This window comes from Amblyomma mixtum, chromosome 3 (genome assembly GCF_055824585.1).
Source record: "Amblyomma mixtum isolate Tamu chromosome 3, ASM5582458v1, whole genome shotgun sequence".
Lineage (NCBI taxonomy): Eukaryota > Metazoa > Arthropoda > Arachnida > Ixodida > Ixodidae > Amblyomma > Amblyomma mixtum.
The window spans coordinates 220,408,329-220,428,923 of record NC_143014.1 but is presented as its reverse complement, the minus strand read 5'-3'; the positions used below and the strand labels follow the sequence as shown (position 1 = coordinate 220,428,923).

General features: G+C 43.7%; 1 protein-coding gene across 12 annotated transcripts in view; it reads left to right on the top strand.

The window, feature by feature from the left end:
• LOC149353747 (uncharacterized) overlaps positions 1–10,023 on the top strand; it is a 62,111-nt gene extending 52,088 nt beyond the window's left edge. For 8 of the 12 annotated variants that reach the window (XM_089582764.1, XM_089582772.1, XM_089582774.1 and 5 more), the window contains exons 14-16: positions 459–553; positions 3,354–3,547; positions 8,687–10,023. In XM_089582764.1, coding sequence (XP_089438890.1) covers positions 459–553; positions 3,354–3,547; positions 8,687–8,969 — 572 coding nt within the window. In that variant the 3' untranslated portion in view covers positions 8,970–10,023. The remainder of the gene's footprint in view (positions 1–458; positions 554–3,353; positions 3,548–8,686) is intronic. The other 4 variants (XM_089582765.1, XM_089582770.1, XM_089582771.1 and 1 more) reach the window with 3 other exon arrangements.
• Positions 10,024–20,595: the final 10,572 nt, after the last annotated feature.

Here is a 20,595-nt window from a genome sequence, read left to right as displayed (position 1 = left end):
TGAAGTATTCATTGAAGGTTTGTAGCTGGCCATTAAATAGCCGTATCAGTTTTTAGAACTTTATTCTGCTGTGTGCTGCGCGTAGTGAATTCTACCTTTCCGTATGCTCCTGACTTGAACTGCGGGGCTAAGCATGCAACCACTCCCATGAGCACATGTCACTCAGAGTTTCAGGTATACTTTGGGTCCAGATACAGCCTATTTTTCTTCCTTTTGCTCAGTTATGTCAAGTGAGCTGCCATTGAGGGTCTTTTTTGAAGACATCTCTTTGTTCACTTGCCATTTCCTTTTGTAGTGCAATGACACTGCACTATAGTGGTGTGGTTCCGGCTTGAGGTGGTTTTTCAGGGGTTGTTTTCCTGAAAGGTGTTGACTTCTGCTTGTGACCAGTGGCCGACAGTATTGCGTGATGCACTTGTACTTGGGGGCCAGATTTCTTACCAACTTGTCGTCTGCAGGCAAAGGGAAAGAAGGTGACCACGAACGACGCCACACAAAAGGCTGCAATTGCAAGCGATCCGGCTGTCTGAAGAACTACTGTGAATGCTACGAGGTAAGGGCTGCACACGCTGCTGTGGCTTTTCGACAGCTAGTAGAACAAGGTTGTGGGACACTTAGCGCTGCTTAAAGGTACGGCTGTCACTGTTGTTTTTCCTCTGATGAAAATGAGAAGTCTGGAAGCTGCTATGAGTCACTTCGGTGATGCTGCAATTCATTACTGCTTGGAGTTGGCACATGCAACTGGCATAATATTTTTAAATGCGGTTGCATAATACAGTAGACTCCCTTTAAGATGAACTCCAAGGGACCATGAAGACTGTTCATCTTATCAGAAGTTCATCTAATTAGGAGTGCTTCTTAAAATGATGTTCGAGCATGCAGTGTGTGTCCAAATACTGCGTATATGTGAACAAAGCCATGAAATAGTCTTTTAGGAAAAAAATAATTGCAACATAAGCATTTATTGCACTACTAGTGCAGTGCATCAGGCACTGTTGAGTGTTGCCCAGTCTGTTATTTTTTTTTGTGTCTGTTGAGAAAATCGTCTGCTTGCTACAAGCGTAGGCATATCACTTAACCTTCCAAGATATCCTTCAGTGCCCTCACAGGGGAGGAGCAGCGACAGTTCTGCTTTCACAGAATCGCCCTTTCAACGGAGACGTGGTTAGGTCTCTGTGCCTCCCCGCGTCACATGGATCGTCGGCGGTGCAAAAAAGCTTTCAATTTTTTAGCTTTTTTTTCTTTCCTTCCACTGAAATACTGCTCAAATGGTCGAGTAAAGCTGCATGGCTTGGGCACGGCTGGTCGTGAAAGTTCATCTTAACCAATTAGCACGTGTGCAGTGTACATCTTAAGCAGATTTTTTTTGCATTGACTCTATGGGAAACCAAACAAATGACCACCACTGTTCATCTTAACCAAGGGTTCATCTTAAGCAAGTTCGTCTTAACGGGAGGCTACTGTATATCCCCGTGTCCTCACATCCACCGGCAGTGTCACACTTTTCCACCTGCCATCTGGCAGGCGACATGGGTGTTGCGCAGGTGTTCCACCAGCCATGGGTGGTACACGGAAGAGCCAGCTGCGACCTTCCACAGTTGGCAGGTGGAGAGAGAAAATCCCCCCCCTCCACTTGTATGGTATATGTGGTCGTGCGTGGCAGCTCACAACGAGGTTCTTGTGCTATCACATTGCCACTGCTAATGGTAATTAGGTGTCCTCAAGCTATTTCAACTGTAGTGTCTGGGTTTTCTCTAGCATCCAGCTCATCAGTGAGGGTGCGCCATTGTGGACCACTTACTTCAGGAACATGCGTTGGTTGTGGTTGATGCCGTCAGAGTTGTTAGTGGCTCCTGAATTTGCTTGTTTTTATCAGCTCTTTAATCATTCATCGGGAAATGAACTTAGCGGTTGGTGCAAACATGGATGTCGACGGATGTGACAATTGTGGACTTGGTTTTCTGAACAAATGTCAGCAGCCTGTTGTTACAAATTTAAAGAAAACTAGCTTTAAATTTTAATGTGAGGAGTGGGATTTAAATTTGAAGCATACATTTCAAGCTAGATTAATAATCTGAGGTACTGAAGCTGTTGCTTTTTGAAAGCACAGCATTGGAAAGCCTGAAAATGATGCAGAATTGATCGACTAGCAGTTATTCCAGTCTAAGTCTGGCACCAAGATCGTCTGACTACAAGCTTAGTTGGCTTTGGTTGATCACTATGTCACAGTGTTCCATAGATCATGCCTCTGTATAAAGTGGCGGAATGGAGTGGACTTCATTTGTGGTTTTCTCCACTACATAGTCATTTCTTGATGCAGACAAGTTAAAAGAAGGTTTTGCATTGGTAATTGCCTTTTCACCTCTGAGTAAAAAACACCGTAATAAGACAAAACGTGGAACTGTTGACTCAATGGTTGGCCAACCATAGAGTCAAAGAAGAGACAAGGGTTTGCAGCTTCATGGCTGTAGTATAGACTGCTGGTGCACTAGCTTGCCATTGGCAGCATGCATGTGTGTGCAAAGAGTGATAATGCCTGAGGTGAATGACAGGCCCATATGTTTGCTTTAAAGGGACCATGAAACGGTTTTGAAGAGTGTCGGTAAATCTGTTCAGTGCGTAGAATGAATGCTTTTGAGGTTCCTCATTAAGTATGAGTCCTTGGAATGTAGCCGGTGATTTATTATTCATTTTTATAAAACCGTAAAAAAGAACCAGGTGTCGGAAGATTCACAGGTGGGGCGCAGACCCAACCTGCTTTCTTTTACTATTACTAGAATGCTGGAGTGTATGAATTAAGGGGGGAGAGGAGGGGAATCATTTTTAATTGACGGTGTCTTCGGTGTTAATGAAGCTAGATGAAATTCTTGCGGTGGGGTGACGAGTAATGGAATATTTATCGCTCATTTGCTTTACTTAACCTTGGTAAATGCCATTTCGTAGTCCCTTTAACAGACTGGTAAGGAAGTACTCATTTGTACTGACTCATGGCATCGTTATGCTATGGTATTTTTGCTGTATTTCGTAAGTAGGTTCAACTGTACAGCACTTCAAACCTTTCGCTGTGCACTACTAATGCTTCAGATCTCAGGCCTGCAAAACCTGTGGTGCGCATCTGTTTTCTTTAAGCTATCCATTGTCTGTGTATATGCAGCCTCCAGATTTTGTTGTAGATGCGCTGGTGTTGCTTACACTGGCCAGTGCAGAGGGCATTTTCGACTGTATTCCCTTCGTGCTGTGGAGGTGTCTCAGAAGTTGCTTTTAAAAAATGCTGGTCATTGGAACTGTTGACTGCGTCCTTGGGCACAGATTTCTGTGCTCCGCAATGACCCTCGTTTTCTTCATTTTTGCAGGCCAAGATCCTGTGCAGCAGCATGTGCAAGTGTGTGGGCTGCAAAAACTTCGAGGACAGCTCGGAGCGCAAGACGTTAATGCAGCTGGCGGACGCAGCTGAAGTGCGTGTGCTGCAGCAGGCTGCTGCTCGCACCAAGATGTCTGCTTGCGATATGCCCATGCGGCCTGCTCCAGTGTCTGAAACTGGTGAAAGGTGATCACATCCTGTGGCTCTTTTTGTGCATGCCCCTTTTGTGCATGGGTCTAAATTTTGTGAGCTCTGCCATAGCTTCATCTCTTTATCTGTCTCTTCATCTGTTGTCTAGATATGTGGAAAAGCACAAACCGTGACGTTAAGCACCTGCTTGAACTGTTTGCATGAAATTAGTTCCACTGGAATGAATTGCTAAATTTTTCTTGATGGCAAGTCTGTGTTGTGAAAAAGTTTGAAAGTTTGAAAATTTCTGCAAACACCGAATTTACAGTATTGTAGCTTCACAACAAGGTTTGATACTGCAAACTGTGATTAACTTGAAGGCAGAAAGACACAAAACTTTTGGCATAAATGGAGTTCTCCTCCGTGAAACGGCCTGTACATTAAACTAATAATATTTTCTTTGAAGTATAGCTTGCATATGCTATCTTTTCACTGTAGAAACGCTTTTTTGGGGTAGAATTTAATAATAATCATCTAATATACTTACGTGATTGCAGGTTGCATGCAGTGCCAAATTTGAAGTTGTGAATGTTACTGGGGCTACCTCATCAGCAGATACTTAGGAACCCTGCATGTCTTAGCTTCTACCCTGTTCTGCCTAACCCAGGGGTGGATTTATAGGGACTTTTTCCATGGAGAGGGCTGAGTCGGGCTGGTTCATGTTGAATGGTAGGGCAAAATAGCGCTGACGGACGAGACGGAAGAAGGGACTATTCTCATAGACATAGTTCAAATGGACCCCCACCCCCTCCCTCAGCTGTCCCTTACAACAGGTGAGGGACCCATAAATCTGCCCCTGGTGTTATGTGCATGCAAAATAGCGCATGCAAAATAGCGCATGCACAGGCCTTTAAAAAAAAAAAATTTCCAAATCCAATTAATCATGGCTTGCTGTCCGACGGTCTGCTGTGAACAATAACAGTACTAGTCCCAAAATAGAATGGGGAAAGAAAAGGTGGGTGTTAACGCGACACTGAACAAAAACCGGAAAATATTGAGAAAGCACCACAGTTGCATTCTTAAGACTAGATTATTCTAGTATGCAGTTATCATTCCGTTTATTTTTGAGCAGATGGCCAAATTCTATCTGGTGGTGTATGGCAGTCTATGATGGTGGTCTATGTGAGCGACAGCTTGCGACAAGCAGGGTTTATGTAATATCCCATATTGTCTGAGCCTTTGCAGGCGGCCGTTAGATGCGACAGTTTGAGAAAATGTTGCTTTAGTCACACTTAGTGTGCATCATTTGGGCCAGAAATCTCGGCGGCAAATTTTTTGTTCATTATCCAGCATTCATGGATTTAGGTGCTCAGGGAACCCAGAAGGCACTCCAAGGAAGCAAGGAGTTCCGCAGAACTGAATTTGGGGACCCCTGCTCTTCAGTATTTGCGAGGAGCTGTGCACAAAATCACAAAACTGCAAGAAGTGCTGAGGCTGTCATTTTGTTGAATTTTCATGTTTCTTAAAGTTAAAAGGCTGTCGTGTAAACATGGTGGAGTTGTGGTGCGTACAAGTGTTCAAAGGTGCTTCATGCACCAGTGATTCCAGACAAGAAAAAGGCTGCTCGCTTGTTTTGCTAATTGAAGTTACGAAATTCGGAGTCCTTTGGATGAATACAGATCTGCAACATTTTTATGAACCATTTGTTTATGGGGCTTAATAAACTTTGAAAGCACTGAACTCTACGGGGGTATCTTTGCCAGATGTAACTTACGGCCATCAGTTTTCAAAGCGCCATTTATGTTTCTTTGCCTTGAAGGCCACATGTGTGCTAAAAGAGGCCACGCCTTCAAGTAAATATGGGTCTGCAAGCTGTGGTCTCACCTGACAACACAGCACAGGCTGCAGCCAAAACATTGGTTTATTTTAGGCGTGTCTAAAACTGTGACAACAGTGACACAATGTTTGGACAATAGAGCAGTGGTGTAAAACAATATTGCGCTCCCACTGGTGGAATATGGTGCAGGTGACCAAATGCCTTTGGCAACAAAGCAACAACCAAAAGTTACTATGCAAGGAATAATGTGGTAGTAAAAACAAACAACACTGCGCTAGCCTCTACTCACTGTGGTAAATAGACGCTGCTTCAGGTGATGTATCAACGCATGCGAACATGCTGCAATACAGGGAATCTATAACGTGGCGCTAATCTGCTGCTCTGGCAAAAGCGTGCAACGCCATCTTAGCTCAACACGGTATTAGTAACGGGGCTGGAGGTGTTGCAACCACTCACGCCAGTTACCGCTTCTCACTTCACCTTGATGCTTGCTGCTGCTGGACCGTCACTGCAGAACCGGGAAGGCCACCGCTCCGCCGGACACGGTCCAGGGACATGTTGACGGCCGGGCTCGGCCAGCCGATCCATGATGTGCATGGCCAGCACTCCCGTGCTGAACTTCCGCCGGTGGGCCGCTCGCTCGGCCCTTTGTCTAGTCTAGCTGCCGCAGTAACGTACATGCCCATGCCACACACTGTGGTTCAACCTGCCGCTCGTGCTCGGCATTGTCACCCTCCGATGCACTCGCTAGCGTCCAAATGACTGTAAAGTTGCGTGCGTACCGCACAGCCTTGTCTGCTGAGCCATGGAAAGGAAGGGAAGGGGGAGGTGCTGTGCAAGTCCCACAACCTCAGTGTAAAAGGGAGCACTGACTCGAGCGTATTCACTTGCAACCCTTCATGTTATGAGAATGCGGCATATCTGCTTTATTGCTTTGCTTTCTCTCTCTCTTTCTTCCTTGCAGAGCTGTGCCATCATGCAGGTTTCCCTCTGTCTTTCGCTGTGCAGGCAGTTTTTTTTCATTTCTTTTTATCTTGCCCAATCTAGCCAATGTCCTTAGCTGTGTCAGTGGTCTGGGCAGGGCATTATTAGTTTTCACTCTTCTTTTAGCCCACCCTAACAAATGTCCTTTGCAGTCTTGGCCAATTTTTCACGTGTCGCACGTCATCCATCAGTGTGGCTCTCATTTAAGGAGCTCTTTCTAAAGCAGTCGCACGCGAGCATGCTGCAGATCCACGTCACCAGTTTGCAGTTGCCCATTATGCTGTTTGTTAGGCACTTGTTCCCACTGCGACTTTTGCAATAGGGGATTTGAGCACTTTCACGCATGCATGTGTGCAGACTCACAGACAGGCTTTTAAAGAGGTATTTTTCCGGAGGACCCGGGTTAAATCCTGATGGCGGCCGGTGTGTTTCGATGGAGGTGTAATGCAAAGGGCACGTGTTGCACAATGCCAGTCACGGTAAAGAACCCCACGTGGTCTTGAATTATTTCGAACCCTTCTACTATGGCATCCCTCGTAGCCCCTGTGTCACTTCGGGATGTTAAAACCCACAATTTATAATTTTACTACTTTTTTTTTTTTCCTTATGTGTCCGCATTTTGTCACAAATAAATGTGACAAAAAGCAGATACATACCCATTTCTAGCATCCACACAACTGCAATATGATTGCCAGGTACCGTGCTGTAGCTGCATTCGTTTTCCTGGTGTTCTTACTTGATAGACAGTAAAACCTCAATAATTCGAATTCGGTTGATTTGAAATACGAGATAACCTGAAGAATTTCTGCAGTCCTATATTTTGTAGTGCAAATTTGACCAGGTAATCCGAAGTGGTGTCCTGCACTGCACCAGCCCGGTTATTCGAAGAAGTGGAGCGCTATGTGGGAATACCCAATCCTGATTTCACCGCAAACTGGTGAAGTGACGACCCCTCAGAGCTGTGAGGCGGCAGCACTGAGCGATGTCGATGCTTGATATGTGAAGCACTCAAGCATCAGTACTCCCAGCACAAAAACCTGACTTTGGTACGGCCTGCGGACCACGAAATTTGTGTCTGCGCTTGTCCCATGACGCGACCTTTCTTGTTCCGTGCTCGCGACGGCTTGACTCCCTGAATGCAGCGCCGGCTTGCGATGCTTTTTTTTTTTTCAGTGGTGTGCCGTGGTTAGAGGGTTAGGTTACCAGCATCTGTGATTACTTTCTTCAGAAAAATGGCAGTCCAAAATTGGGGAGTTGACCTATACATGGAGTGATGTATTTGGAGGGTTTAAGGTACAGCTCGGGACAAGCGGCGGGTACTATGTGCTCCTGGATCCTGTTCTTTGCTGTGCTCGGTTAATTTGAATATTCTTCGTGGTTCGAGTGACTTCGAATTAATGAGGTTTTACTGTAGTGCAAGAAAGGGTGCTGGAGGTGTTCGGGTCTTTCTTTCTTACCATCCCTTGAAAAAAAGAGAGAGAGAGAAAGAAAATGCTCCCAAACGAAGCATGTGTTATCTTTGATTGTGCCTGTTGTGATGGTTAGCAGCATGAATGCCTTATGCTTCAAGATAGAAAGAGCTGAGCTGTTTCGGGCCTTTGACAAAAAGCTTGAAGTTAGCTGGTGTGGGTGGACAGCCCTTGTGCATGATCTGGGGAATTGACTGCAAGTCAGTGTTCTAATTGCAAGGTTTGTTGATACCACATTGCACCCCCCCCCCCCCCCCCCCCCCCCTTTCCATTCAGTTTTTTCCTCATTGAGTTTAACACCATTTAATGAATGTACAACCCCCCCCCCCCCCCCTTCCATTCAATTTTTTCCTCATTGAGTTTAACACCATTTAATGAATGTACAAATGTACAAAGAATCAGTACATCAGCATTTTGTTGTTGTATGAAGGATCCTTTCAGACAGCAACTAGAACACAAGCAACACAGTGCAGAGGTGATGAAGCGTCTGTTTCTGATTAAAATGATGACAGTTTGATTTTAATGGTGCAGGGGCAGCTTTGCCACAGAGTGCTATGGTTAAGTTTGGTCTGCATGAGGTGGCATCAGAGGCTACTCTTTTTCAAGCATTTCTCCCCTGAGAAGCCCAAGCAGCAGGCCAGGGGAAGACTAGAAAAAGTAGTCGGCACCCCATGACACTAGGGATCGAATCCCACCCTTCCTGCATACAAGGCAGTGCTCCAACCATTAGGGTACCACTGTGGTGGAACACTTAGTCTATGTTCTCTGCCTTGCTGCATTTATTGTCTTATACTCTTGTCCAGCATCATATGTGGCTTCGTGCTTTCCGCTTTTTGCATTACCAGTGCTAAGCTGAGAGCAAGTGCACGTGTGCATACTTACTTTGTGCTCTGGCGTGCTGCGCAGGTTGCCATTTGCGTTCATCACTCAGGAAGTGGTGGAAGCCACCTGTCAGTGCCTGCTAGCACGTGCTGATGAGGCGGAGCGCTTGAAAAAGCCCTTAGCCGAGGTGGAACGCTCGGTGCTGGAGGAGTTCGGCCGGTGCCTGGAAGCCATCATTGACAGTGCCCACCGTACCAAGGGCAAGGCTGCCGAAAATGTGGAGAAGAAGCCAGCACCTGCTTCCGTCCCAGCAGAGCGTGTTTCATCGCGCAGGACTAAGACGGCCCGCCGAATGCTGAACCTCTAGCCCATCCTCACTCTGCCTTCTCTGCGACCCTGTGGCAGCTGGCCTGAGGAGACGTCTGCCCCCCGAACTGAGAGCGTTCCAAGTGTTACTGGCCTGGTCCCTAACAAACTGCTGCTTGGTACACTTTATCAAGCAAAAAAGTCTTCAAAACACCAGCTGTACAATTGCTTTTTTTTTTTTTTACCCATTTTCTATTCTTACTGATTTGGTGAATGCATGCATGTGTGGGGGGTGGGGGGGTGGGGATCCTTGTCCATCTTGTCATGCTGCAATACTGATGTGGTCAGTAAAATTGTGTGATGTCACATGCCAGTAATATTGGTGTAAAGTACCACCTGATTTGCTGATTTGGCTGCCTTGCCTGGTTGCAGTAGTGTTTCATTACTTCCTTAATCAGTTTCCTGATAGAATGTGAGCAGGGTTTTTTTGTTGGTTGCCTGTTTTAAGACTTGTGTGCACTTTCTTCTCTGCTATTCCTCACAGAGGTAGAAAAAAAACAGCTGGTGCTGGCTTCATCTTTTTTGTGCATGTGGTACAAAGGCTAGCACACATCATGATGTGTTTACAAATCTGGCCTTAGTTCTTTCCTGCGTTTGAAGTTCTCCTGCGGGTAGCAGAAATGTGTGTACAAGTTTGTAATTTCCCCATGTTTGACATTATCCTTGCTATTTGTAAATACAAGCCTCACATCATCAGTTAAGTTATGTACTAGTCAGCATCTTTACACATGTTCACCTGGATTCCTGTTTTATCTTTGTTTTTACTTTTATTGTTTGGAAATTTCAGTAGCTTACTGCATGGGCTATTGCAGTTGTTTAAGGGGGGACGCTGGTCTTGAAAAGAAAATTTTATTAGTTTAGTCACAGTTATGAAATTCTCAGGGAACATGTATTTTTGTACGCTGATTCTAGATATGTCATTTAATTTCGTGTAAAACAATTCTTTGAGCACTTATGCACTTTTTATGCAAGTATTTTGCCGAGAGTTTTGAAGAAAATTTGCTGCAGGAAACTCGCTGAAGTGTATGCCATGAAGTGTATGGGTTCTCTTGACACCAAGGAATACAATAAGGGTAAAATTATCATCCTGGCTCTCATAGAACTTGAGTAATAGGGTACTGAAGCTGCAACTTCAGACACAGGAATACACATTTTACTTCTCATTTCTGAAGCGACAACTTCAAAACTCTATAACTTAAGTTCTATGATAGGCAGGAAGACAATTTCACCCTTATTGTATTCCTTGGTGTCAAGAGAACCCAATGGCATACATTTCAGTGAGTTTCCTGCAGCAAATTTTCTTCAAAACTCTCCGCAAAATGCTAGCATAAAAAGTGCATAAGTGCTCAAGGAATTGTTTTACATGAAATTAAATGAAATATTTAGAATCAGCACACAAAAATACATATGCCCTAAAGATTTCGTAACTGTGACTTCATTAATAAAAATTTTTTTTTCAAGACCCATGTCCCCCCTTAACCTTAGTTCACCCATCGTGTCTTAAATTTTTACTGTTCAGCCGGTGTGGTACAATGGATTTCGGAGCCAGTGTAGCTGGCCGCTTCCAGGTGTCCATTGGGTCATTTGCACGATTGTTGCTTGCTCTTTCCCCAGATGTGCATATTAAGTGTGATGGTGGTGGTTATGGTCTTTTGTTTGTGGAAAAGAACTGAGGAATTGTACAGATTGTAAATACAAGTAATGAGCTCTTGTCAGTACTTGAAAGTGTGCTTGCCTGTGTAGATATGCAGTGTAAATACGTGCATTATCTCGGCAGTGCCGGAGGCTACCAGCATGATTTAATGTGTCCGTGATGCATGGAGCTTTTGGGTAAGTTGTTGAATGTATTCGTGCGGTGCTTACTGCTGCTTGCATGTTTGTCTCCTTGATTCTTGTGTGTAGTGCTCAGAGCATTGTAATGAAATCACCATTGCTTTTATGCTTTCTTAGCACCTATTTTAATGCATCTCAAATGAATGGTTTCAGTTAACTGCACCAAGATGAAAAACAAACCACAACATGAGACAAAAACAACAGACTGGTGTACTTTGTTTGTGTCACCATTAATCATTAATGCTGGTTGCTTGTGAACAGTAGTAAAATGTGTTTGAATAAAAAATTTTTAATGGGGCTTATCTAGTTCCAGTATGTTAAGGGGGGGACGAGGGTCTTAAAACTAACTTTTTTTATTAACGGCTAGAATCTTATGAGATTTTGCACACAGATGGGTTTTTGTCTTTGATTCCAAATATGTAATCATAATTGAGCTGGTGGTCTTAACTCTTACAAAGTCAAGAATGTAATTAGGTAATTTATTATGCAGATTTAATGAACTTTCTCGTTGCATTTCGTTGCTTTTAATGACATGAATGGATAGCCAGAGAGTTCCCATACCCGGTGACATTCTTCGTTTTTCTCTAAAGGGCATGCCATCCTGATACGCTCTGTCAAGAGTAAAAGGTCACAGTATCTGACTGCAACTCATTGTGCGATTTCTACGTGGCCTAAACAAAAAAAACAATGTCATCGGGTATGGGAATTCTCTGCCTATCAATTCATGTAATTAAAAGCAACAAAATGCAATTAGAAAGTTCATTAAAGCTGCATAAGAAATTACCTAATTACACTGTAATATTTAGGATAACTTTTGATCTAGGACAGCCAGCTCAGTTATGACTGCATTTGTGGAATCAGAAGAGAAAAACACACCTGTCTGCAAAATTTCATGAGATTCTAGCAATAAATAAAAAGGTTAGGTTTAAGACCCTCGTCCCCCCTTAAGCCTGCCATTGTTCATGTAATGTTCATCTGTGGAATGTGCAACTGTGGATCTGTTTTGTGTGCGGTTGTAATGGCTAAGGCTTTTACAAACACCAAAGGCACTTTTAGGGATGTTTTCATTGATGTAATTGGTACATTAATGGCATATGCTCATGAAACTGGAGTAGTTTGCTGAATTAAAAAGTTTGTAAGATTACCATTTGCCTAGGAGTGGGTTCTTTGATGTCACAAAGCTTATGTTGCTCCTTCCTTTTGTGTACATGCATGAAGCAAGTCGGTGGCAACATTGTGCCTCACTTTTTCAGGCATTACCTAAATGCTGGTGAGGCCAGTAGCCTCAGCTGCGCAGGAATTTGCTGACCAATGAGCTAGCGCTTATGCAGACGGGTAATTGGTTGGAATCATTTCTTGGCACAGTGACTGAGAGTGTCGGGTTTGGTGTTTGCAGCCCTATCTCGTGGTAACCGCTGATTTTATTGGTGAATGAGGTACAGGGGCGATGAAAAGAAGTGAGAACAGAACGGAGCATGTGTGCTCCGCTGTTCACAATTCTTTTCATCATGGTTCTCCTTCAGTGGGAGCAAAAAAGGCTAGCGCTAGAGTCGTCCATTATACATTCTAGGACGACACTGTCTTTTCTTACCACCCATGTAAAACTGCAATGAAAAATTCGAACAGCGGAGCACGTAGCGCCTTGTTGTTTGCATTTCTTTTCATCGCAATTGTACATGCGCTGTGAGAGGTGGGTATGGTTGGTCATCCGTGCATGCTTTCGTATTGCAAGAATAGGGTCATTTACAATTTTGCCTGGAGGGAAGACTTTGGACATGCAGCCCCACTGTAGGAGTGCGAGAAGTGTGGACTTTGTTTGGCTTGGCTTGTGTTTGGTTGAGAATGTGAATTTGACTATAGAAATACAGCTCTTTATTTATCAAAACCTCCAAAAAGAAAAGATTTTGTCGACTTCGAAACACAGGTAATACCAAAAGCTTATTGTACAGAGCAGGTAAGAAAAGTTAAGAGTGCAATTAAAAAGAAATTAATATGCAGTGTGAATACAGCTCATTTTTCCATCTAATCTACAAACTTGCACAAAGATTTTTGACGCTAGATTACCTGAAGTGGTCCAGTAGGTCTTGCTTGCTCTAGGAACATTTCAGTAGTATTCATTTTTCATCTGCAAATTGCCTACATTTCCACTGCCATATTTCTGCTCCCAATTGCATGTTTTCAGGCAAACAATGTTCACACTCCTTCCATGGTGGCTGAAAAACTCGCCTGGACAGCGTGGCACTTTTTCCTCTAGGTAATTGTGCGAAGCTGTGTGGTTGAGGGCTGCTATGAATTGTTACCGAGTGTTAGTGTCAAAATGTTAGTTCTTGAGTGTTGTTTCTAAGCTTTGTGATATACGTATGGTAGTGCACACTATCAGTCTGCACTTTTGGAACACATGTAAAAGGAAAAACTTTAGAAAGGCAGTCATGGTGGCCTTTTTCACTGAAATTTCCACTGATAGAAACTGCCTATCCCGTGCAACCAGTATTTAAAATTTACCGTCTTAGGTGCACATAGCTGGCAAGAAATGATTAAAACCTACAATAAAAATGGGATTTCAAGGCATTGTGTATAAGATTGCAAGTCCTCATGCTCTCATCATATGAAGTGACCTGCTCCTATAACAATTCTCCTTTTTTCGTTGCTGACTCTTCACATTCGCTTCCCGAGTGTTATTTTCTGATCATAAAAAAGCTTGTGCTTGTACACTCAGTTAAACCACTAGCTCCATTGTCAGGTGATGTCTTCTATGAATTTATTCATTTATTGTGCCATGTGTACAGTCTTCTTGAGATACAATGGCATCTTCTGACACTATGTACTGTATATATTTTTTGTTAAATGACATCTTTTTTTTTTTTTAATGAACAATAGGCAGTATTTTTTTCTGCTTCACAGAAATACAAAGGCACACTTGTCATATTTATTTCTGTGTACAGAGTCTCAAAATAAAAGTTTTAAGTTCACATAAACTGAAATTAGTAGTATGTTCCCATTACTGCTGACTGGCCGACAAAGTGTGTTTTTTTTTTCTTCTGTTATAGTTTCAGCCTCCTCTACGCTTGTCACACTACAGTTTGGAAAGTTTTGAAACGATAGAAACAGTTGCATGTGGAAGCAAATGCACAAGGCTACACAGTTGGAGCAGGGCCATGTATTGACGATACATGGCATGAACCAGTCGGGTGAGAATTCTTTCCTTGCCATTTTATTACTACCCGAGTACAGCACATCATTCTGAGTGCAGAGTCTTGCGTGTACCATAATACATCCACATAATGGAACAAGATCCCTTGGCTCCGTTTTCTGATGCAGTGCGCCTGCGTGCGAGCATTATGAAAGCAGAACAGTGTGTTCACTTATTTGCTTGTTTCAAAGACCTGTAAAAGAATTTGTGTTGAACTGGCTGGGTTATACATTTGAATTTTAATGTGACTGCAGCATTCGGTTTTTGGCTCCTCAATGTGAACATCACCTTACATAAATTGCATCAGCCACATGAATGCAACCATAGCATAGATAAACATGTTGGAATCTAAACAATGTAAGATGCAACATACTGTTGTGCTGCACTGCGGATACTTAATCTCTTGGATTTGGACTTGGTGTGTTGGGTGCCACGCATTTTCACCGAGCACACTGTGAGGCAGTGCAGCAAAGGACACCGGATCCACATTTAAGAAGCAATTGCTGCCACCGTTTATGTACAACCATTAGTTCGCATCTGCCATATTCACATCCAAGGTTGAATTTTGGCACGCGATCCCGGCCGCGGCGGCTAGAATTTCTTTGGAGGAGAAATTCTAGAGGCCCGTGTACTGTGCGATGTCAGTGCACGTTAAAAGAACCCCAGGGAACAACAACACAATTCCCAATTCCCAACAACACAATTTTAACACATTTCCCAGAAGGGAATTGTGTTAAAAAGACACGGACGAGAAAGGACATGGACGGGCGCCCGTCCATGTCCTTTCTCGTCTGTGTCTTTTTAGCGCAATTCCCTTCTTTAAGTATGTACGACCAACTCGCCCAACAACGTGCTCCCTGTCTCACATTTTTAACAGCATTTTTATTCCACAGGGTTATGTTCCATGAGTTGATTCTTGTTTAAGTGGTTATTAAGTAAGCAACTTGCACTGCAAAGCAACCTAACCACTGTTGTCTGCTATTGTTGTCAGTTGAGATGTAAATGAACTTCTAGAGGGTAGGGGGGAGTTTCATACTTTAGCTAATGGATTTGCATGCATCAAGATGATGCTTCCTGGTATGTGGGATCATGTAGCTGGGACAAAAAAAAATTCGGGGGGGGGGGGGGGGGGGGGCACTTTATTGACCTAAAGTGCGGTGAGGCGAAAGCCTTAAGCGCGGTGTTGCTACTTGTGTCACTGATGTGTTGTTGAGATGTTAAGCTTCGCCTCTATGAGTGAAACGTGACAGCGTCTTGCAATGCTGCCAGGGAGTCCATAGAACGCCATCGCCCGTTCGGTTCTATGCCTTGCTCGTTGGTAAATTGGTTTTTGAGGAAAGGAAAGGAGAGAGAGAGAGAGAGGCTCTTTAATGAAGAGCAGAGAATTTAGCCGGCGTTTAAAAATCGCTGGCATGCTACTCTCCATAGGGAGGGGAATTTGGGAGATAAAGCCAGAAGGAGACCAGTGTGGAAGAGGTAAAAAAAAAACGAAGATAAAATGCGGCCATGAAATGGGCACTAAGGATGCAATGGCGAGTATTGATGTAACCTATGGAATGATGGAGTGCATTGTCCGTCAAATGGGCTGACGAAGTTCCCTGCATGAAGAATGCATGAAGGTAACGTGCAAGTGAATTTAAACCTTATCGAGATGTCCAATGTCTTTTAAATATGTGAATAGAAAGTTCATTGCAAGTATCTGTTGCCTGAGGCAGGCTAAGGGACCTAAAACTTTGTCCATTGTTAGGGGCACTGAGCAGAGCTTCTGCATGCAATGTTCATAGTACGCACGCTCGTTAGCATACGCAGGGCACTCAAGCAAGATATGTTCCACAGTTTCTATCGAGGCACAGTTGTCACAGTGCGGACTGTTCATTTGTCTAAAAAGGAAAGGAAATGTATCTGTCTTGCATACCTCGGTGGACACCTGAACCTCGCCGTAACTACATGCGCCTTTGTTCATTCCAAACCATCGAGCTGGCATGGCGGAGTGGTTAGCATGCTCTTCTTGCAATCCGGAGACCGGGGTTCGATTCCCGAACTCGACCAATTTCCTACTCGGTTTTATTTATTTATCTGGCCTACCTAGAAAGGTTAATTAGGCTAATTGGGTAATTACGCAATTAACTAAACTCATTCCAACTTACTTGGAGCATCACTATACGATCCCTTTAATTGGTTGCATGGTTACTAGCCGAAGTACAATTGGCCCCGTTTGAAATTCGCGCACTGTGACGTGACTACTACTTCGACCAATTGAAAAGCGTGACATTTTTGTCAACAACTCCTGCTTACAACAATGAGGCATTAAAGGCTTCCGCCTTAAAAACCTTGTGAGTTCATAAGAAGCTGTTTCAGTCGATTTTGCTACGATGTGTAGGCTTTCGCTGTGGGCTAATTATGATTTCATGCCACTCGATGCTACAGTCCAATGTTTTGTTTGCAGAGTTGAGACCAGGCCCAGTGGGCTTCAACAAAGCACATGCTTCTGGGCCATGGTCTTTGTGCAGTGCCTTAGCAAGCACACATGCAGGCCACTAGGAAATGGACATCAGAGACAGTGTGCAAGCATGGGTGAGAATGGTGTTAAGGTTGAACTGTACTTTGGGCAATTGGTCAAGAAGTGTGCGTATCACTTGGTAATTGACACACACATCACTGGCACTTGCACGCACAATGCTCATTCATTGTCACCTGAATCCCTTTCCGAACAAGGCTGGTGGACTTTCAGATATGTGTAAAACATCTTATAATTTGTGCAAGTCGTTTGTGAAGCATAAAAGCATAAGACAGCATATAAAACTTTCCACTTAATGAGGCTAACTCAGCTGTATTGTCACAAATACTGACATTGGTGATCAATCTGCCAAAGTATTTACCACATAGGTATGTAGTTTGAAAGCTAACACTTGGATATTATAGGCATTCTGAAATCTAGGGAGTGCACATTTGCATACATCACTATTTCTTTTTTTTCTCATGAGAGAGTGGTGCTGGAGAAAGAATGAGTAAAAAAATATGGACTGAAGGGGACTGCCTTGGGAAAGGCATCAAGTATCTCCATGGAGCATGCTGCCGCTAATGGTTTTGCTGTGAGGGAAATTTTTTCTGCATGCATTCTGCGATATACCTGGACATCAAAGTGCCTGAGTAATAAGGCAGGCCGGGTGAAAAACATCTGGTCACAGTACTGAGGCTAGTGATGAAACATTAGCAAATCATAGCGAAGACAAAAGAAGGAGGGCGCAAATGGGTGTGCCTTAGTTCCTTGCAGTAGTTATTTTTATTTGTGTACATTTGACGAGTGCAACCATCACATTTGAGAGGCAGCACCAGTGGGCGTTAACAATAAGATTGCTCACTCCTGATGTCTGGCACATTGCTTGTATCTTGTAAATAAAATGAGAGTTCATGTAAAGCTTTAGTGTGCCTGTCTGAATAATGAATACTTCATTATGCAACCAACATGCAAAGGTCAAAGTTCTGGTGCATTCATGTTTTTGTGTTAACAGAGGAAGATTGGGCATATCATTTGTAATGCATGCTGTCGGTTCACGTCTGGTTGTCATGTGCTTTCGAGTCATGGTTGTAAAATCAGCTGTACTGGCACTCGGCAACCTTGGCTGAAGTTGGAAATTGTGCAATGTTTGTCTATGCTTGTGAACTTTCTCTGATTATTGAATTTATTATTTGCTGCAATTTGTACCCAGTTCCTGGTTAACTGATACCATTGGAAATCATACCGTGCTTCACAGCATTCTAAGGTTTTTATAGACCTTTGCAGTAAGGGCTCCCTGGGCGCTGCCATATTGTTCACTGGACTGTCGTGAGCACCTCGCGCTAGCACGGTGGAAGCGGCGGCGGAACCGGTTTCCGACAGTCCAGAGAGGAGGAGTTTCGCCAACTCCCTCGCCCGATGCAAAGGTCTATAGTCATAGCCAAAAGTCCTTGCTGAGTAATTTTTTGAGCTGGCTCTATAAAATCTAGTGTGTTTGGTTGTTTTAACTCTGTGTCCTTAAAGTGCTGGGTAACAGATACTTTTGGTCACCTAATGAACACCGGTGTGGTCATGCATAAATGAAAAGCTTTGATATGCTCTTAATTTGCTGCTTATATGACTGCAGCTTTTACATCACTTAGATGTGCTTGGGCACAGCCCACAGGCAAAAAAGGTTGGTGATAAAAGTTTACTGTAGCACACTTAGTGTACAGAATTACCAATAAAAAAAGTGTCATGTACGTTATTGCTTGCATGGCATGTTATGCTTTTTACCACTGATTATGTGCATAATATATTACACACTTTGCACATCATGCTTTTCTTTTTTTGTTAAGGTGCAGTTGTGCCATTTTGATCATTTGAAATAAACTTGAAATTACAGTACATAGAGCTGTGGTTAGAGTATAGCAATCAGCCTATTATTAGATTCATTATGGCTGCTAATGCAAACATGTCTGCCTCTGCCAAATATGCAGGACTTGTCACAACCTTGCGAGCATGCCGCTGCATTTAACACGGTGTGATCAGCATCTTGATAGCTGTGCTTTTTGTTATCAAATAGCTGTGGCAGAAATTGATGCTCATGCTGCCAATACTATTTTTCTTTTTTACCATTCTGCTTGGAATCCATCACTTACACACATCGAGCACACTGGTGAAGTTTATGTAAGTTCAAAATAGCTAATTCATGATCACATGTGAGTCAAAAACCGACAATGAGATAGCACTTTAAAATGCAGCATTTTTGCTGCATTGGTGGTTATCATGACAGCACAGTAGTACTTCTTGATGCTACAGAGTTAAGAAGAAGAAATTGAAGAAAGGAATTGTCTCTCTCCACTTTAACTGCATTTCAACAACTGTATTTCAGTGAATTAAATTTGGGAGTCCATGCAGTGATGTCAAAGAAACACTGCAAGACAACTGTTTTCAGATCATATTATACAAGAGCTTTGTGGCATAGTCGTTTGCAGCATGCAGGAAACAAACACGAGGCAGCATGCAGGAAACAAACACGAGAGCTTAGTGGCCACAGACGAGAAGGCTACTGCTTCTTTCAAGCAGCTATGCTGTGACGACATTATTATTTCTTTTTTTGCCGACTATTTTTGTGCGTTTTGCTGTACTACATGCACAACAAATCACGTAATGCAGGGAACGCGCCCGTGAACAACCACATCAACACCTCTAGAACGATTCATAGTTCTTTTTCGTTGCTTGCTAAGGGCGTAAAAGCTGCCTGCTGCTGAGCGAACGTACGGTGCGCACTCGACGCTAGTGAGAAGGCAATATGATCATGCATGGACGACTACTTGAAGCGTTGCAGCGGCGCCGCTTATGGCTTCGCTGTACCCGTCTCGCTGTTCACTCACATGTATGCTTGCTTGTGTCCGCTCCCTGCTGGGCACAGCAGAATGGCTTAATATGCCACGAAAATGATTTCGAGTTGTCAGTGGAGTGCATCATAACAGAGTACAGTTCTTTAAAATCTACTCAGTATGAGTGGGCAACGCATTACTGACACTTGTCTTGAGGCGTCGCCTTTGTTCCGGCGCAGCACATCTGTTGCCGCAGGTGTTGCGAGATACTTGCCTTCAGCTTACGGCTGAGACAAAACGCGATGAGAGGTCAAACGGTGTTCATTTCGCTGCGAAGCGTGCCGTAGAGCACATTACAGATCACTTGAGTTAACCGCTGATCCGCTGAAAACGCCCCGCGCCGCTTTGCTTCGAACGCGATCTTTGTGAACTTTGTTTCCAGTGAACTTTTGACAAAGCCATTCATTTATTTTAATACATCATCTATCACGTGGTGATTCAATCTTGAGCGGGAACCTGAACCGCTAGCGTGCTTTCGAAGGCATTCGTAATGCAGCCGGCGTCCGATGGATATGCCTTCCTGTTTTCAAATGGCGGCGAGTTGCACGCCGAATTACGCAGTTCGAATTCGCTGCCGCTGAACTGCGTCGTTTTAAAATAGATGCGACTAAGCGACTGCGACTACAACAGTAACTCCCTCGCTGAAGCACTGCACGCGTTTCTAGCTGGCGGGTCCATTTATAAAAGCAGGCTACGAAGGGTTCGCCGTCGAACGCCGGGAAAAAAAAAAAAAAAAAATAGCACGCCGTTCACGGTGTCAAGTCTAGGCTATCAAGATCAGGTGCTGTTCACGGATTCTGATAGTAGCTATTAGGCCATAAGGACACCGGACCTAATACTAGAAGCATACTTATGCCCCTAAGCACAAAAATTGCGGCGGATCATGCTGCAGCGCTTCCGAAAGTTTTCTCAAGTAATAAAACTTCGTCGCCTACGCCGGCACCCTGGCTTCGGGTGTACACGTGAAGCTGTGGTTTATTTCGTTTTACGCTTGATGTCAAAGCGAAGCGAAACACACAAAGCGTCTTTACAGCACCACTCTCTAACTTTTAAACCATTTTCCATAGATCTGTCAACTCCCGGGTTACTGCAGCACATTGCAGTGAATATGATTCACCGTGGTCTGGCAACTAATAAATCGTTCGTTTCGAGCGCTGTACAGCATTTCGTTTCTTCAGGCGCTCTCAAAATTTTATGAGTAGTTTAGTGGCATAAGTTTCATAAA